Source organism: Aythya fuligula, chromosome 2, assembly GCF_009819795.1.
Source record: "Aythya fuligula isolate bAytFul2 chromosome 2, bAytFul2.pri, whole genome shotgun sequence".
NCBI lineage: Eukaryota > Metazoa > Chordata > Aves > Anseriformes > Anatidae > Aythya > Aythya fuligula.
Genome location: NC_045560.1, coordinates 151,529,497 through 151,545,695, shown reverse-complemented (window position 1 = coordinate 151,545,695; position 16,199 = coordinate 151,529,497). Strand labels below are relative to the sequence as shown.

General features: G+C 37.0%; 1 protein-coding gene across 4 annotated transcripts; it reads left to right on the top strand.

Annotated features, from left to right (window-relative positions):
- The first annotated feature begins 1,428 nt into the window (after positions 1-1,428).
- TMEM71 (transmembrane protein 71) lies at positions 1,429-14,537 on the top strand. Of its 4 annotated transcripts, XM_032182804.1 has the most exons (13): positions 1,429-1,524; positions 1,658-1,737; positions 3,085-3,170; positions 3,696-3,955; positions 4,664-4,721; positions 5,350-5,562; positions 6,342-6,511; positions 7,016-7,195; positions 7,723-7,804; positions 8,312-8,361; positions 8,545-8,617; positions 9,875-9,899; positions 11,325-14,537. In XM_032182804.1, the coding sequence occupies exons 4-12, from the start codon at positions 3,832-3,834 to the stop codon at positions 9,882-9,884; spliced, it is 960 nt and encodes a 319-aa protein (XP_032038695.1). In that variant the 5' UTR covers positions 1,429-1,524; positions 1,658-1,737; positions 3,085-3,170; positions 3,696-3,831; the 3' UTR covers positions 9,885-9,899; positions 11,325-14,537. The 4 variants fall into 4 exon arrangements, with proteins under 4 accessions (XP_032038695.1, XP_032038694.1, XP_032038697.1 ...); XM_032182803.1 differs by lacking the exon at positions 1,658-1,737; XM_032182806.1 differs by lacking the exon at positions 3,696-3,955.
- The last annotated feature ends 1,662 nt before the right edge of the window (positions 14,538-16,199 follow it).

Below are 16,199 nucleotides of genomic sequence, written 5' to 3'. Positions count from 1 at the left end.
GGGTGTGAGTATAGCAACAGCAACTGGGGAGACTGGGAGCCAGGGACTGCTACTGTGTAGACTGAGGGCCTGAACCCTGCAGGTGGAGGCCTCCCACGGGCTGTCAGACCCAGCGTGATGTGTTTTCTGCTGGCAGTATGTTTCATACTGTATTTGTAGTGTTGTCAAAGGTACAGTAAGGGTAGGAGAAGAGAAGAAATATATGTGGTACTTAGTGTTGTAATTTCTTGTTTCCTTCCTTTTGTGGGTTAAACTTGCAATGTATGCAACTGACCTGAAACTACTGCACTGAAACTACTGCACAGCGGACTGTTGGCATATTCATTTCCTTATAATTTATACTTACAAGGCTGAGATGCAGCTGGGGTGGGGTAGATATTTTGAGGAACAACAGGGAGGGCAATAAATAAGCTATATATAAACTTTTATGTGTTTATTTAAACCATAGGCTAGCACCTACCTGTAAAATATTCACCAGTGCACGAAGTACGTGCATCAAAAGCCTGTGGGATAGTGGCTTTCAGATATGAAAGCTACTGAGAATTCTCCATTACTTTGCTATCAGTGGAAATATTTTTCCTTCTCCAAAGAGAAAGCTGTCATTAAAGCACATCAGTCATACTTTACTAGATTTATGCTTTCTTTTTGTCAGTGATGCATGCACACATCAGGAGAGATGCATACCTGCATCTTTTGTCTGTTTTTCTGCAGATGAAGTTTTTTTCCCTACAGCTGTGTAATTCATAGGTGTAGAGTAGTCTGGTTTAAATTACTTCTGCATGTAACAGTTCTGCAGCCAATCATTTTGATTGCCAGGACATCTTAGAAAATTCCCTTTTTCAAAGGAATTTATCTTAACATTACATGACCTATATTTCCAATAATGTTTTTGACCATGGAACTTAAACAACTGTGAACTCTTACTAAATGCTTCTTCTGTACAATAACACTTTTGCAAAGTATCTTGTTACTGTGCATGGATTTTGTGGTAGTTGTCTCACTTTCCTACATCAAACAAAGCCCGTCAGGCTCACAAGTGAGCTCACTGGCTCTTTCACTGGTCTGACTTGGTTATACCACTAAAGTTTTCTGAGTACGATAGAAAAGTAAAGCTGAAATTAAAATCTGTGCCACTTTGCTGTATGAGAAAAGGTTTTGTCTTTCTTCTCCATGTCATAACTGGAAAGAAATGTTATTTATCATCCGTCTGCCTGTGTTTCACAACGATCTGTAAGTGTGTTCCCCCAGCTAATCTTAATCTTCAGTTTGCTCTTCAAAATGAATGCTTCTGGTGTGAGGCTACATTACAGGAAGCATGACCTCATTCTGCCTCTGTGCTGCTGATTGCACGGGCTGTTTTCAAAAGGAAACAAGGGACTTCATAGACCTGCCTTTCCGAAGACCCAGTGCCATTCTGCGCCAGGAAGCTGCAGAAAGAGCACCCTACACTTATGTCTCAGAGGCTCTGGTGTTGATGAGAAACTTTTTTGCATGCATTTGTTAATAGTGAAATGGATTTTCCAGGTTTGGAAGATTTTACAAATATTTATCTCTTAATACTTTTGTCAGCTGAGAAATAATTAAGCTTCAGAATCGTTTATATGCTGCTCTTCGGGAAGTTTTGTATTTTTCTGAATGTTTTTATCATTACTTGCAGGGAGAGAAGACTAAAATGCTCTTCAGTAATGACTGATTTGTGTGAACAAATAAAAATATTTTTGTAGACACTTATCTTTGGTAGGTACTATAGAATAAATCTGGTTGCCTGGACTTCAACTATTCTACTAGTTAGCTCTATATTTTGGTACATCCTAATGTAAATATTTACAGTGTAAACATGCACAAGGTCTTGCTGGCTATCAGTTCAGGACATAGTTGGTTTAAAGATTAATTTAATTTGGGGAGGGAAAGATTTGGTTTGCACAGTGACTTTTTCTTTATATTATGACACATGCTTGCAGGTGTTTTGAAATTCAAGGGGGTGTTGCCTTAAACTTCAATTTGGATTCTTGCCATAGTTTATTGCTATGTTCATCTTAGATTCACTTTTAGTGAATTTTCTTAAAGCTGTTGGCCTTTTCTCATGCTGTTAAAGGTTCTATATTGATGCTCATTTTGTGATTTACATATACTGCTGCTTAATTGTACAGTGGTGGTTCAAATGCTTTGTTTCGGCTTGCTTGTGTTGTTACTCTAGCTGCTCACACTGTTAATAGCCCACAAATGGAACTGAATATTAAATACAGCTAGGACTCTATGCAGCATTGTCTACAACATGATGCTTACGTGCTTTCTCCAGCATTGAGCTAATTATGACATTCAAGAGCCCTCTTCACCCATGCATAAGCCACAGATTTTCATGATAGTGAGTGGAGAAAAAATTTGTTGGACTCCCTTTTCCATGACTGTTTATAGAAGCTTGACATTATCATAAACTAAAATGGGTTAAAAGCAAATTACAACTGCTCAGAAACTGTTCTTTAAAAGAGAGAAAGTCATCGCCTCCCCAGTAATGTATTTACATGTGTATAGCTCTTACACTGTGTTATAAGCATATGTATACACTATATTTTACCTGAATTTTGCCTTCAGTACAAGCTTTCAGTCCTGCAGAGCCATACCTCACATACCTCACAAATTTATGAAGTAATCCAAATTAGCAGCAGCGGAACTGTGGTTTGCTCTGCTGCTTTCTTCAGTTTGTGTCAAAGCTTTCTAATGACAGCACTATCCATATGTAAGCTACTATCCTTACAGTTGTTCTTTGTTAGTGGCTGCTACTCTGTGTTAGCATAAGTGAGAAAATCAAGTGCAATACAACCGTGATATGGCTATCAGTTGCTGGAAAGAAGTTTTGCTGTCAGATTATTAAAGAATTGTAATAGATTTAGTTGATGCAATTATTCCTTTCTATCCCTTTTCAAACACATTTGCCCTACAACCAATCAGTTTTGTCTTAGTGAGAATATTCAGTGGACTGTATTATAACTAATACTGTGATATATGTTCATGATGGTATCCTTCCTGATTTTAAAACAAAATAAAACAAAACATTCCTCTCTATCTTTTTAAACTCTTTAACAGATAATCTATATTACCTGTTATCCCAAGGTGTATGAACTTTTCCAAGATGTATGGAATATCACATGTTGCATCAACACCAAGAGCAAGTAAGTTTGTGCATATTTGCCTGTGTTTTTAATAAAAACAACCTGGTGTGGAGGGAATCCTGGGAGACTGACAAAATTTGGGATTTAGCCTTTTTTAGTCTACATCCAGGTCTACTAACCACTAACCACCTGTTGATTTTTTTTCCTGTTTTTTTTTTTTTTTTTTTTAGTGTTCAGACACATTTCTTTATTTTTTTTAGTATAATATTTTTGCATAATTGAGTATCATGATTGTAAGCATGATTTTGCATAAAGTAAGAGAAGTTCTTTCAGATGCTGGTTGTGTGTGAAAAAGTAGGTCTACAACATGTAAGTCAGTAAAACACACATAACATTCATTTTGGGACATTTTGCTGTGTGACAATCTGACTGATGTTGCTTGACATCTTGTACCTCCACCAAGTTTCTACCAGTTGTCTCTCTGCAAGTTGTTTTTGACAGGGTTAGAGCATAATTTTCCTCACAGTAAAGTGAAATGTGTTTTTTTGTTGTTGTTTGTTTTGTTTTTTTTTTTTTTAATGTCAGAGAAACAGTATCTATGGGAGTAGGATAATAGGACTAATTTTTAAAAAATACCCCAGAAAGTTTTACTTCCCTCTTTGGCAACTCTGCTGGCTCCCAAGGCTCAGTATCCAGGCTGTGACTGACAACCCAGCTCCAAATGAGGGTAAACAACACTACCAAAGTAGGAACACTGACCTTAATGTCTTTCCCTTGCTTCAGCTCAAAATTGAACATTAAAAAAAGGAAAAAAAAAATCCTCTTAGGTCTATCTTCTCTCATAGGTGAGTGACAGGCATTTAATAAGAATGATGCTCTAATGACACTTTTAGGTAAGGTTCTATAGGGAAAGGTCATATCTTTTATGATTCTATGTAACAACGGATATAAATTCTCCCTATGGATAACCATTGCTTGCATTTCATAAGATTGATTCTGGCAGCTGCTGAACATCTGGCAGTACTTTGCAAACTTCAGCCGTAATAATCCAGACAAATCCTATTTATTTCCTTAATTTTCTGCCACAGTATTATTGTCATATTTTTGGCCATGGTCTCTTTCCCCATGCCTGCTGTGCCATGTCTGCAAATTTTACCCAAAAAATGTGTTTCAATGGTAATGGTGGCCCTTCCTTTCTACTCTGTAATGTGTACTATTTTCAGCATGAACCAGATTTCTGGGAAAATAACATTAAAATTACTAATAACCTGTACAAGTTTTTGATTATGATTGTCTCTGATTCTATGTTGTCCTGGTTGACGTGATATTAAACAGTATTCCTGTAGTCATCTCATCTTTCCTATGTTAGTTTGTTGTTTTTTTTTTTTTTTTTTTTTTTTTACCTCTTTCAACCACTCTCTTAATTAATTTTTCATTTTGTTTAACTTCTTTTATTATTTACACAAAGTACCTGTCAGTGACAACCTGTCAACTGTTTAAGCTGTCAGTGGATACGATAACAACTCCTTCTTACTTGGCCTTTGCCTCTGCAGGTTCAACAGCGTTTGATGGAGAACACAGACGCAGCCTCTCAGAACATATTTTGCGGAGGTATTGAGGAAAATTATACTTCTTTAATTTTGTTTTTATTTTGTTGGAGATTTTGTAAAATTCCCCTTGGCCACACGGAATTAAAGTGCTGATACTAATTTAATTACTAATTTAAAGAGACATTAGAAGTACTGCAATGGAGCATTAGAAGCAATAGCTTTGCAATTATGAGGGTTTAGAACACCTCCAGTCCACTTTCTTCCCCCCACTACTGAAATCATGCTCCCCCTCTGTCACATTCTGTATGGGATACTGAAACCTGCTGCTGAAGCCCATTTCAACCACTCAGTCAATACAATGTCTTCCTTTCCTTTCATGGATGTCACTGCATGGCCACTTGGAAAGTCAAGTTGTTGAGGAGAAAGGGCTCACCATAAGTAAAAAAAAAAAAAAAAAAAAAAAGAGTAATCTGAAGCTCTGGAAAACGTGAGGCAGTCACACTGCAGTTGGCTGAAGCCTCCTAGGTCCAGAAGTAAAAGCATTATCTGCATATTTTAAATCCATCTCTCATTGCCAGCTCCCATTAACTGAGAGTTGATGGCATATGTAAATTTGCTATTATTAAATCATGCTTTTGCACTGTCTAGACATTCACTTAATTGGAGGTTTGGGTTTCTCTCCTTTTCAGTTATGCTTGTGCCTTTCTGGCTGATGACACTGCCTGCGGGTATTGTTCCACCGACCCTCTCAGAGGCTCCCTTTTCACATGTCGCCGCAGCCCCCGACTGCTTTCTAACGGTTATTACGTTTTGACAGAAGACAGTTTTCTGTCTGATGAAGAGGGCAACATAACACTGACACCATCCCAGACAAGTGTTACATACAAAGAGAACTTAGTTCGGTAAGTGAACTACATGCAGGTTTTACTCCAGGCTGGCAGTTGGCTCAACATCTCTGCGCTTATCTGGAGATACCTGCATGGCTGCCTACATTTTGGTTGGTTTAAGATTTCTTATTTTTTTCCTTTATTTATGTATATTAGTGTTGTTTGTTAATGGGAGTATCTAAATTGATCTAGTTTGCAGAGTGCAGTGATTAAAATCCTTTAATTTTCAGTCATAACTAATTTTACTACCCGAAAACCGTTCAGTGTACAGTTGCTATAATTGGAGTTGTGTGAAATAAAGAAAAATAAGGGTTACAACTGATTTTGCCAATGGGGTGTTATCATGATAAGGAATAAAATAATTAAAAAAAAAAAAAAATAATAAAAACGTCTGGTCCTAGCATTCCTCATTGGGAAAACTCCCTCTCAATTTCAGAAAAAGCATTGATCTAGGATGGGATATAAAATGCAGTCCAAAAAAGTACAAAGTACAGTGGATCTGGGGATCCAGGCTATACCACATGAAACTTATGGGGAGCATGAGAACACTGGGAGTACTATCGAAGTCTGTCAACAGTAGTATCATTTGGTACCACAATACCCAACATCACAGTAGCCCAATACATTACCATGCTGCTGATACATCCTTGGTGACATGCCCAGGGTCAACAACGGAGCTGGGAACCATATCCAAACCTGGTTCTTGCATCTCAGCTCTGCAAGCTTCAGAACTCTGTCCCTGTTCATTAAGACTAATTAATTCTATCCCTTGACAATGTGTCTTTTCTTTCTAGCATATTCAGGCGGAAGAAGAAAATCCGCCGCTCTCTTGCCAGCTTGTTCAGTCTCAGTGCCTCCAGCTCCTGGCTCAGCAGCACTGTCCTCAGCAATACAGAGTCCTCCCATGGGGATGATCCCTGGTCTGATGGATGCAGTAAACTAGAGGCCAGTCAGGCTGATATTGGTAAGCTCTGACCAGCTACAATATTATAGCCTATATTTTCTGGAAATTTCTTAGCTCCTCCTATAGGTTTTGTTTGGGTTGTCTCCCAAAATGTGCAGGTAAAGGTTAGATGAACAATGGAATTATAAGTGGTGAGTTGAGCTCTTGGCATTAAAGTTCATGGAATGTGAGTCCACAAAGACCTTTGTGTCAAAAGGACATTTTTAGACTGAGCTTGAATACAAAGACATCACCAGTGACATTTATCCCAGTGTAATTAATATCTGGCTCTGGCTGCTTTCACCTGGCACTTTTAATAACATCATTGTGTAATGCTCTATGCAGCCTTGTCTTTGCTCTGAATATTTTCTCTTGCATACATTGAACCTGCCAATTGCCTACTCCTAAGAATCTGAAAACCTCCCTATGATTAAGTATTGTGTGTGTGTGTGTATAAAATCTATTACCACAAATTCTCAAAGCTCATCTTTTGTGTGGTCTCATTTACATATGCACTTTTGGCAGGCGATTCAGACTTTTCCTCTGAATATGATAGCCATGTTCCGCAAGGGCAAACTCCAGCATCTCTTGGAGCTTCTCTCACCAAAGATGAGGAGTTTATTCAGCCTGGGAAACCATTTTGTGCTTCAGCGTCCTGCTCTCAATTCATAATAAATGCAAATGAAGAGACGTTGATCAAGGCAGGTATGTTACACTCTTATCCTAAGATACTGCATTTTTAGAGCGAACCAAAAATACACACATTAAAAATGTTGATATAGATCCTTGCAGAACAAAATTTATTCCAAAAACATGCATTTTAAATGACTCCTTAATAAAATCTTAAAATCAGTATTGTTCACTTCTCCCTGCTCACATCTTTTCCCCTCCTATTTTCAGTGACAAATGTAAAAAGAAAAAAGTGAAGAGGAAAATAGAGGAAAGGGCATGGGAATAAAAACTGAAAAGGGCAATTATTCCAAAACGCTTGCTTCCTGCAAGCATTGAAGGGCACAGTGTCTCTATGGTCGTGGGGGAAAAAGACTCCTGAGAGACACCCAGAGCATGAAAATTAGGTTTCTGCTTTGAATCACTCTAAGTGAACTCTTAAAAACAGAGAGAAACTGAAGAGACTGACCTTATGGGATGAAGACAGTCTTTGCAAACACCTCCTATCATGTATTTATTTTCCTGAAAACTGATGAGAATTATTTTCCATACTTTTGTTTTAGAAAAACAAAACAGCACAGTGCGAAATGTTCTTGCTCAGATGGCTGCACTGGTCTTGTGTTTAATCATTTCAATATGTACAAGGTAATTCTTTTTTTTTGTTATTATGTGTTCCTTATGTTAATGATTACTCCATTTTACCTGGTTAATAAAAGATAAAATAAGGGTCTAGTTTTCAAAGTTAAATATATCTTACTGTGAAAATGTATTTTCACATGATAGCTGATGCAGACAAGCATCTCAGCTATGTAGGTATGCAACAAAATAAGAAATCTGTATGCAGATAAGGCACCTACTTTGTCAAGTGTGTTTGGACAAGGGTCATGGAAGCCTGAGAAGAATCAGAATGGATCCATGTCTTTCCAAATGACCAACATGGGTGTTTCTCTCAGTCAGAGAATGTTGAGATCTTTATTTCTAGGACATTATCCACAATAGCTTAAGTAACTTAAAGTTTCAAATTGCAGTTCACCTAGGATAGTTTTGTTGGTTCATCTGCAAGAACCTTCTGTTCTCCTTGCACCCAGTCTTCACCTCTGTTAATATGCGTTTCTTGCCTCTTTCTAAACTTTATGGGTATTATATTCTCAGGTATTTTCTGGGAGGATTGTCTGCCACTTTGTTGCTGATAATTTTAGTTTGTAAGTACAAACTTTCTTTCTACTTAACACATAATCTTTTACTAAGTCACATATGAGGACAAAAAAGTGTCCTTAGATGTAAATCTGTGGCTCTTATTGATGCTGATAAGAGCAATATGTGGGCATATGGGGACAGAATGTAGCCTTCAATCAATTACAGGATTTTGCATTTAAACTTCACAGTTCTTTTGTCCCAAGATGCTGCTCTGTCATCTTTTTTCGGTCTTGTCACATCTTTCAAAACAGCTAAGTTTTGGTAAGTAGCAATAACGTCATGTGATAAATAGAAAAATTTAGGAATTTTATATTGAGAGGAAGGAGAGATTCCTTCTGTTTTCATGTCAAAAGATAGAAGGCATGATATGAATTTTTTGATAGGGATTTGGCTTCTCCTGTTACTGATTTGTATTCACAGAAAATTTCCATTTATTTTGAAAAACTGACTTTTAATAATGTGCAATAAATTTTGTAACAGTTAACTGTTCACAGAAAAGGAAGACGAACCTAATACGCTATAATACGAACATGCAGAGACATGAACATAAGACATGCCCCACTAACCCAATGCACCATTAGGTTCAGCACAGAGCTTTGCCTTTGGCTCATACTTTAGTCTGATAAATGTTTTAGAAATATTAAATCTGATGAGTTGAAAAATGGTGCTAATGTGGCTCTGTTTCAGACTGCTTTATTTAAAAGTTTTGCACAGAGTTGTAGCTTCTAAATCCTTCTGGAGAAAAATACTTGCAGCATCATAGATCTGAATTACTTCTTCAGAATAGCTCATGCATAGGCCTCTGTGCTGCAAGCATGTGTTTGATTTATGAATTATTATTCTTTCACTTTCTATGCAGCAGAAAATTCTTCTGAATGTGTCTAAAATGCTGCTAAGACTGAAAACATTTGGGCTTATCTGAATATGTGGTGAAAGTGAAGCTCAAAAGGACACTGTTTGTTTCTGATACTGTGTCAGAGTTCAATGTTTTAATGTATCCCAAGGGCAACAGGACAAATCTGACAGATTTGCAGCATTTGAATTGAGTAAATGAGAAGCTAGGAAATAGGCAAAGCCTGGAGAGCGATATTGCAGTGATAGACTCAGATTTTGATCAACCAAGGGTCTTAGCACAACACCTCAAGTACCCAAGGATAGTATATTACACTTTGTCACTATGTCCTTATTCCAAATAAAATCAAGGCCACCAAGTTAGGACTAGCATGTTGCAAAGTACAGCTTTCAGACTTCCTGAATAGTTTAGTCCTGAGTCATAAACAAAGCTGTTCTCACAAGAGGCAAACAAACACACTCTGAGAGCTTTCCATTTACTGGGGTACAAAGAATACCTCTTTTACCCTCAACACAAAAGAAAAGATACCTGTTCAAACAAGTAATCCAACAGCATAAGGAAATGTGACAAACCAGAACCTACACAATATATTGAACATAACGAACTGTTGTTTGAATCAGGACATACAAAAACATACACATTTTATTTTTATTTCCCCCCCACAGGAACAATTGAAAAGCAGAAATATTGGTGAGTATATGTTTAAGTTTGAAAGAATTCCACACATTTCTGGGAGAGCCCCATTATGAAACAGGGTTCAAGCACAACAGAAGAGTTCCCTGAGCTTTTCATTAAAAGCAGGTTTAGCTGTAGGACTTTTGCCAGTTTCCACAGTGAATTATTCCACTTTGCTGTCTAAAACGCCTATTTGATTTTATGTGGATGAAATATTTGTTATTGTTTGACAGTAGGTGTTAAGCTGTTAAACAGCCACTTTGCTTTATCCCAGGGAAAAAAAAAAAAAAATATATATATATATATATATATATATATTTTCAGTAGTGAGCAAAGTAAGTCCTCTTCAGTTTAAACTGAACAGTAGGGCCAGGTGCTGTACTGCTCTAGTCTGGTACCACTGAACAAGTGAAGCAGCATCAACCTGTACCTGTCCAAAACATTTGAAAAACCCGTATAGTTTCTTCTCTTCCTTAATAGTTTTCAGTCAAGTTTTATTCTCAGTCCCCAGTTTTTGTTTATCAAGCATTTCAAAGTCTTGGTATAGCTCTGAGCCCTTAAAACAGGAGCACTCACTTCCTTCTACTGTAAGTTGGCCATCCCAGTCCTGGTTCATTGTTTCTTTCATCTCTCTAAGTTGAAAAGACAAAAATGAAAAGAAGAACCTAAGTGGAGCTGTGCCCAGGAGCTGTGTTCCTTGTAGACTGGATAAAACAGCCTTGTTCATCAGTTCTTGGATGAGTGCAGCTCAGCTTCTGAGATCTAAGGGCAGCTGCACAGCTGCAGGTGCAACCTTGGAGTCATTCCTCAGAAAGAGGTTGTTCATCCTGAGAACAAAGCATTTTAGAACTGCGTGTAGGCACTTGATCACTTTGCAGAGTATGAAAGCCTATGATGAAAAATGCATACTGCTCATCCACAGCCAAGCAGTGGACACTAGATATGGCACTTCCTACAGTCAGTGGGACTATTTATCCATGGCTACAACACCAGAGGTTTAAAGCTTACTGATTTTGAAAGCCAGCATCAATATTAACCAAAGCAGGTACTACAGGATGGAATGGAGAACTTGGGACTTGTTTCCTAGCAGAAGTGAAATACAGGTTGGTCCAGGACACTGGAGACAGCATGCCAGCATTTCAAAACAAGCTCTTCTCCTGCCTTCCACAGGAACTTAAAGTCAGAGTGTTTACTTCTATGTATTTCACTCTCAGTTCACTACCAGTTTTCATTTTTCTTCCTCCTGAAATTTGTTTTCCTCAGTATCAAACTACTAGATACCTCCTTGTGGCACTGTTACACATTTTCCCAAGGAAACAAACAAACAAAAACAAACAAACAACAACAACAACAACAAAATCAAGACAATCAGAATTACTGGTATTCTTCCTTTAGAATACAATTCATTTTAGCTTTATTTTTGTTCTGGTCAAACTACAGGTGATGCCATACTTCTTGGTGAACTTCTGCAAGCAGTAATGCAAAAAGATTGTGGTACCTCTAGTCTCATGTCAAGGAAGTCCTGCGTAAGCATGAGTCTTACAAGCACTTTGATAGTAAACCAATGGTGAAAGTGTTTAGCAATCCCCATTAATTTTGCTTTTGGTAAATAGCTGATGTCTTCAAATACTTTATATGTATTAATTTCTTGTAATGACATGCTGTCAACAATAATTGGTTTGGATAATGAGTACATGTGGTAATATTTCAGAAGCATTATTGTATCATGTGTGCGCATTGTCTTTTGGCAGTTATACCTAGCACTGTAAAAAGAGAAAAAAGGAAGAAAGAAACATCACAAAAAGTATAAGTAAATGATGACAAATCAGTGCCCAATTATTAGAAGGAAGAGATTCTTCAGAAAACCAGCAGTCAGTATGTGGAAAAGCAATAATTGCTCTGAATTACCTGGGTTATAATACAAAACAAAACAAAGAAACAAAAACAAACAAACAAAAAACACCCTGCAGCTAGTAACTGTAATTTGGAAACATTGAGCCTTATTTTTCAACTTGTATCTTTGCTACCACAGAGACTATATTACACATGGATCCTGTGGGTAACCAAAAACTGCTGTCTTGTGACTCCAAGCTTTTAATAATCTGCTACTTTAAATATCTCCCTATATGCCAGTTTAGCTAGGACAGAATTCATTTCATCTTCCTGTGCAACAAAATGATGATAATGTGTAAGCAAGCACACTCTTGACCACCAAATCATTCTATAACTAGTGCTCCTTCTAGTCTACTTGTCCCCTGTTGTGCTAAAAGTGATGTTAGCACAGCCCCAGCTGGTAAATCAGATGTGAAATACTGGCTGTGGGAGAGCTAGGTCTGCTGACGGGATACAAACAGGCTGGCAGGCATAATGACTGGGATTTCAAAACTGCAACGAAAGCACATACACTAAAGGTTCTGGTGGAAAAAAGGATCTACAAAACTGAAGCACCACTGTCTGTCCAATTCTATGTCCAAGCCAAGATCAAGCACATTATAGCCATATTTCTAGCATCAAAAATATAAAGAAATGAGGCAATGACGTAAAGTGTACTTACAGCAATTTAATATGTATGTTTCTCTTTCAAAGGGTAAATAAATATATGCTAGTAATATTTTGAAGCGAAGCATCAATAGCTCAACATTAAGAGCTCAAACAGGGAAATTTCACCCAAATTAGCAATTTATGATAGTAGTTTACATTTGCTCAGATCATTACATTGGTCTTACATGAAGGCAGACTATCCGATGTAACAAGACTTGGGTTTGCAGTTTCAATAAAAGGTGACAAGGGAATGTTCTTTTTCATAAAACTTGTTTAGTTGTAGTTAATGCACTTGAGTATTTTTGTCAGTATTATTCTGCTTTATTTTGTTAAACTATAGAGAGCACTGAGAGTGTCATAGTGTAATATTTATAAATATGCTGTGTTATCTATTTTATTGCTAGTTATACCAGATCCTTTACTAAACAATTTTTTATTTTTATTTTTAAAGAGGATTAAAAGATCTTTAGTATTTAAATAATTTCCTGGAAGAATAATCTGGAAGAATAATATCCTGTACTGAGACAAAAGTCTAAGACTGCAATTACTCTGCAGTTACAGAAGTGATACACTGAAAAGCAAGAAAGCTTAAATTCACTGTAAGCTAATTGGTCAACATACAACAGCAAGTTAAGAAGAAGCTGATTTAGCTTGCTAAAAGTTTGGTGTAATATGAATTGCTTTAATCTGTCTATGAAAAAATAAAAGCTGTAAATTGCGAGTGTTCTTATCAGGAGAGGGCGAAGCTCTGGAACAATTTTGTAATAGGAGTTCAAGGCTAAAAATAAGATGCATGGGATCTGCTAAGAGATGCCCTCTGTGATATTCATTAACGTTGAATTAACTAAGTTCTCTTCAGTTACCAGACTGATTGCCTTTGACAGTTCCCTGCAGTATATTCCAATGGACAGGAAAGCAAACCTTATATTGTTTCCCTGAAAAGAAGCACAATACTGTGCTAAGTTCAATCCCATCAGAAGAAAAATTGAAGTCAAAATCTATCTGATGAAAAACTGAAGACAACATTTTCTAATCTAAATGATTAAATCTGGACTGTCAGATGTAATTAGTATTTGCAATTTCTGTTAACTAGGGAATAAAGCTTAGAATAATTTTGAACAGTAATTCTCATCAAGTAAAACCATTTGTTGGGCAGTGATTAACCAACACATCTACAAAGAGTGAGGATTCCTAGAATTTTCTTTCTGTCCTCAGTGATTAAAGTGATTAAACTCTTACTCAGTTCTAATATAGCACATTATATATATATATATATATATATAAAAAAAAGGAAATCGAAGAAGAAATTCAAGATAGAGATTTATAACTCCCTGTATATTATCTGATACCTTTCCTTACAATTATTTTTTATCATTATGACTTGTCTTATATTTCTTGGTGTGTTCAGCAGAATTTCAAGGTCATTCTTGATTATATATCACATAGTGCTTAATAGTGTGGATGTTCATGTTGAAGTGAACAGCAGCAAGCAGAATTATAATAGTTATGGAGTCCCTTAGCTTATAATGTTCCTAATGTGTGATCAAGTCTGTTTTTTCTCCTGGAAGTATTACAAATAGAACTCAAACCATATGGACTAAGATTAACATTTTGACTTTAATGGTATTGAATAAACCATGCTGATACAGGAAATAGGTATGGCCATTCAGCCTAGTTGTTTCTTTGTGTATTTTATTGTGAATTAGCTGCAGAGTTTTGTAAACATCTTTGTATATTTTAATATATTCTGAGTAAAACTGCTAGTTCATTTCATATTATTCTTTTTGTACAATTTCTTATGCTGCCTTTTGCTTGTCCTCTTTATCATTTACTTTTATAGTTAAGTTGTTCTTGTTTACATTTTTCCTATATTTATGAGTGTCATCAGTACTAAAATTGTTTATTAGGAATTGCATATATTATGATTAATTTGTTATTTGCCTTTTCTGTCTCGCCCTGTAGGTTATGTGCTCTTTGGACAGGACTTATTGGTACTTTGGTATGAAAATGAAAGCCTAATTTCATTACAGTTAGTTACTAAGTAACTGTTAACACCATAGAATATAATGATAATGATAATAGTAACAACAAAACCAACAACCATAGAATCAAAGAATCATAGAATCACAGAATGTGTTGGGTTAGAAAGGACCTTAAAGATCATCTAATTCCAACCCTCTACCATGGACAGGGGTGCCACCCACTAGAGCAGGTTGCCCAGGGCCTCAATTAAACAAGAAATAAATAGAAAGACATAGTTCCAGATTCTGAGTGCGTATCAGTCAGTTGATTTCCATCTAAACTTCTGATTTGCAGAATTTTAGCAGCTAAAATTTATCCATGGACATCAATTCTCTAGGGCTATAGCACCTTACATGAGTATATTCTCATGAAGTGAGCACATATTCAAGATATTTCTGATGCACTGTGATGATAATGCTGTAAAGCTTATTTTGTTATGACACAGAATGATATTTTATATTGTACTGTTTTATGCATTTAACAAATAAACATGTAATGTATTAAAGCAGTAAAGTGAGTTTATCCAAGGAATGAATTCCAGATGGGACTCTTGTTCTTACTCAAGTCCATTCTCCTGTTTGTAATGTGGTTTATTACATTATTTGTGCCATGGACATTGTCTCATGCTAAGAATGCAGATTTGCATTACTTGAAGCTCTTAGCACATAATTAGAGTAAAAAATAACTCATAAAATAATGAACACAATAAGTGCTGTAACCTCCAAATTACATTTTTAAAAATATGTACATTGTGTTAATGTCCTACAGATGGCAAATATTTTGTTGCATGAAGCATATAGTAAGAAGTAATCCTTGTTCTGAAGAGCCTGCAGTTTTAATGAAGACAAGAAAGTCCCCAGTGTGATTATCCTAGTTCAGCATCTAGAATTAACCCATGTGTGCTAAGTAACATAGTAGTCAAAAAAGCCAATGTTCTGTGCAGTTAAGCAATCCTTTCAGGTTATGGGATACAAAGTTGACCTCCACAACAAAGAAGCTCGGAGGCAGGAGGCATAAGAACAGTGCCAGAGCCCCATTAACAGAGACATGAGTCCTTGCCCCAACCCCTGCCGGGGCTGTCCCAGGAGAGCTTTGGTCCTGGGGACTGTGCATCATCAGAGCGATCTTCTCATTAAATCCCATTTCTAACTTCTTCTGGTTGAAGGCTTCTCTATTGGTAAGCATATGTGTGTACGGGGAGTCCGAGTGCAGCAACTGGAGTGAGACCAGGGGTCACACGACAACTGGAGCAAATGAGGGTGCTCCAGCATCAGCAGGAGTCTCAAGGAAGACCAGCCAGCAAGAAATTGAAATGTCTCCCAGGAGCTGGGCATGCATGTGCGATTCTCTCTGAGAGCGAGATTCTGTGAGAGCTTCATTTGTGCATGGAGGAGTTGGCTCCCAGAGGGACCTGCTGGGTCCTCTGTGCCTGCTGGGAATATATGCTCAGCCTCACTATTGGTTGGACAGGGGGGCTGTAGCAGCCTTGCAGTGTCCCCTCTGTAAAACTGACAAAGTTGGCAACCCCCCAAAAAATTACAAGATAACTGCATTAATGGAACAGTAACAGAAAATCAAAATGAAAAACAATGTGGTATAGACAGAGGAAAGCATCTTCTGTAATTTTACCCTAACTCACAAAGTCACCTCTTTGGATCCATTTCTGCCTTATTTACTGGTGAGTTACTTCAGGATTTGAAATACCCTCAAGAAATCCACTTCAGCACTTCTACTTCCACAAAGATCTTGCTA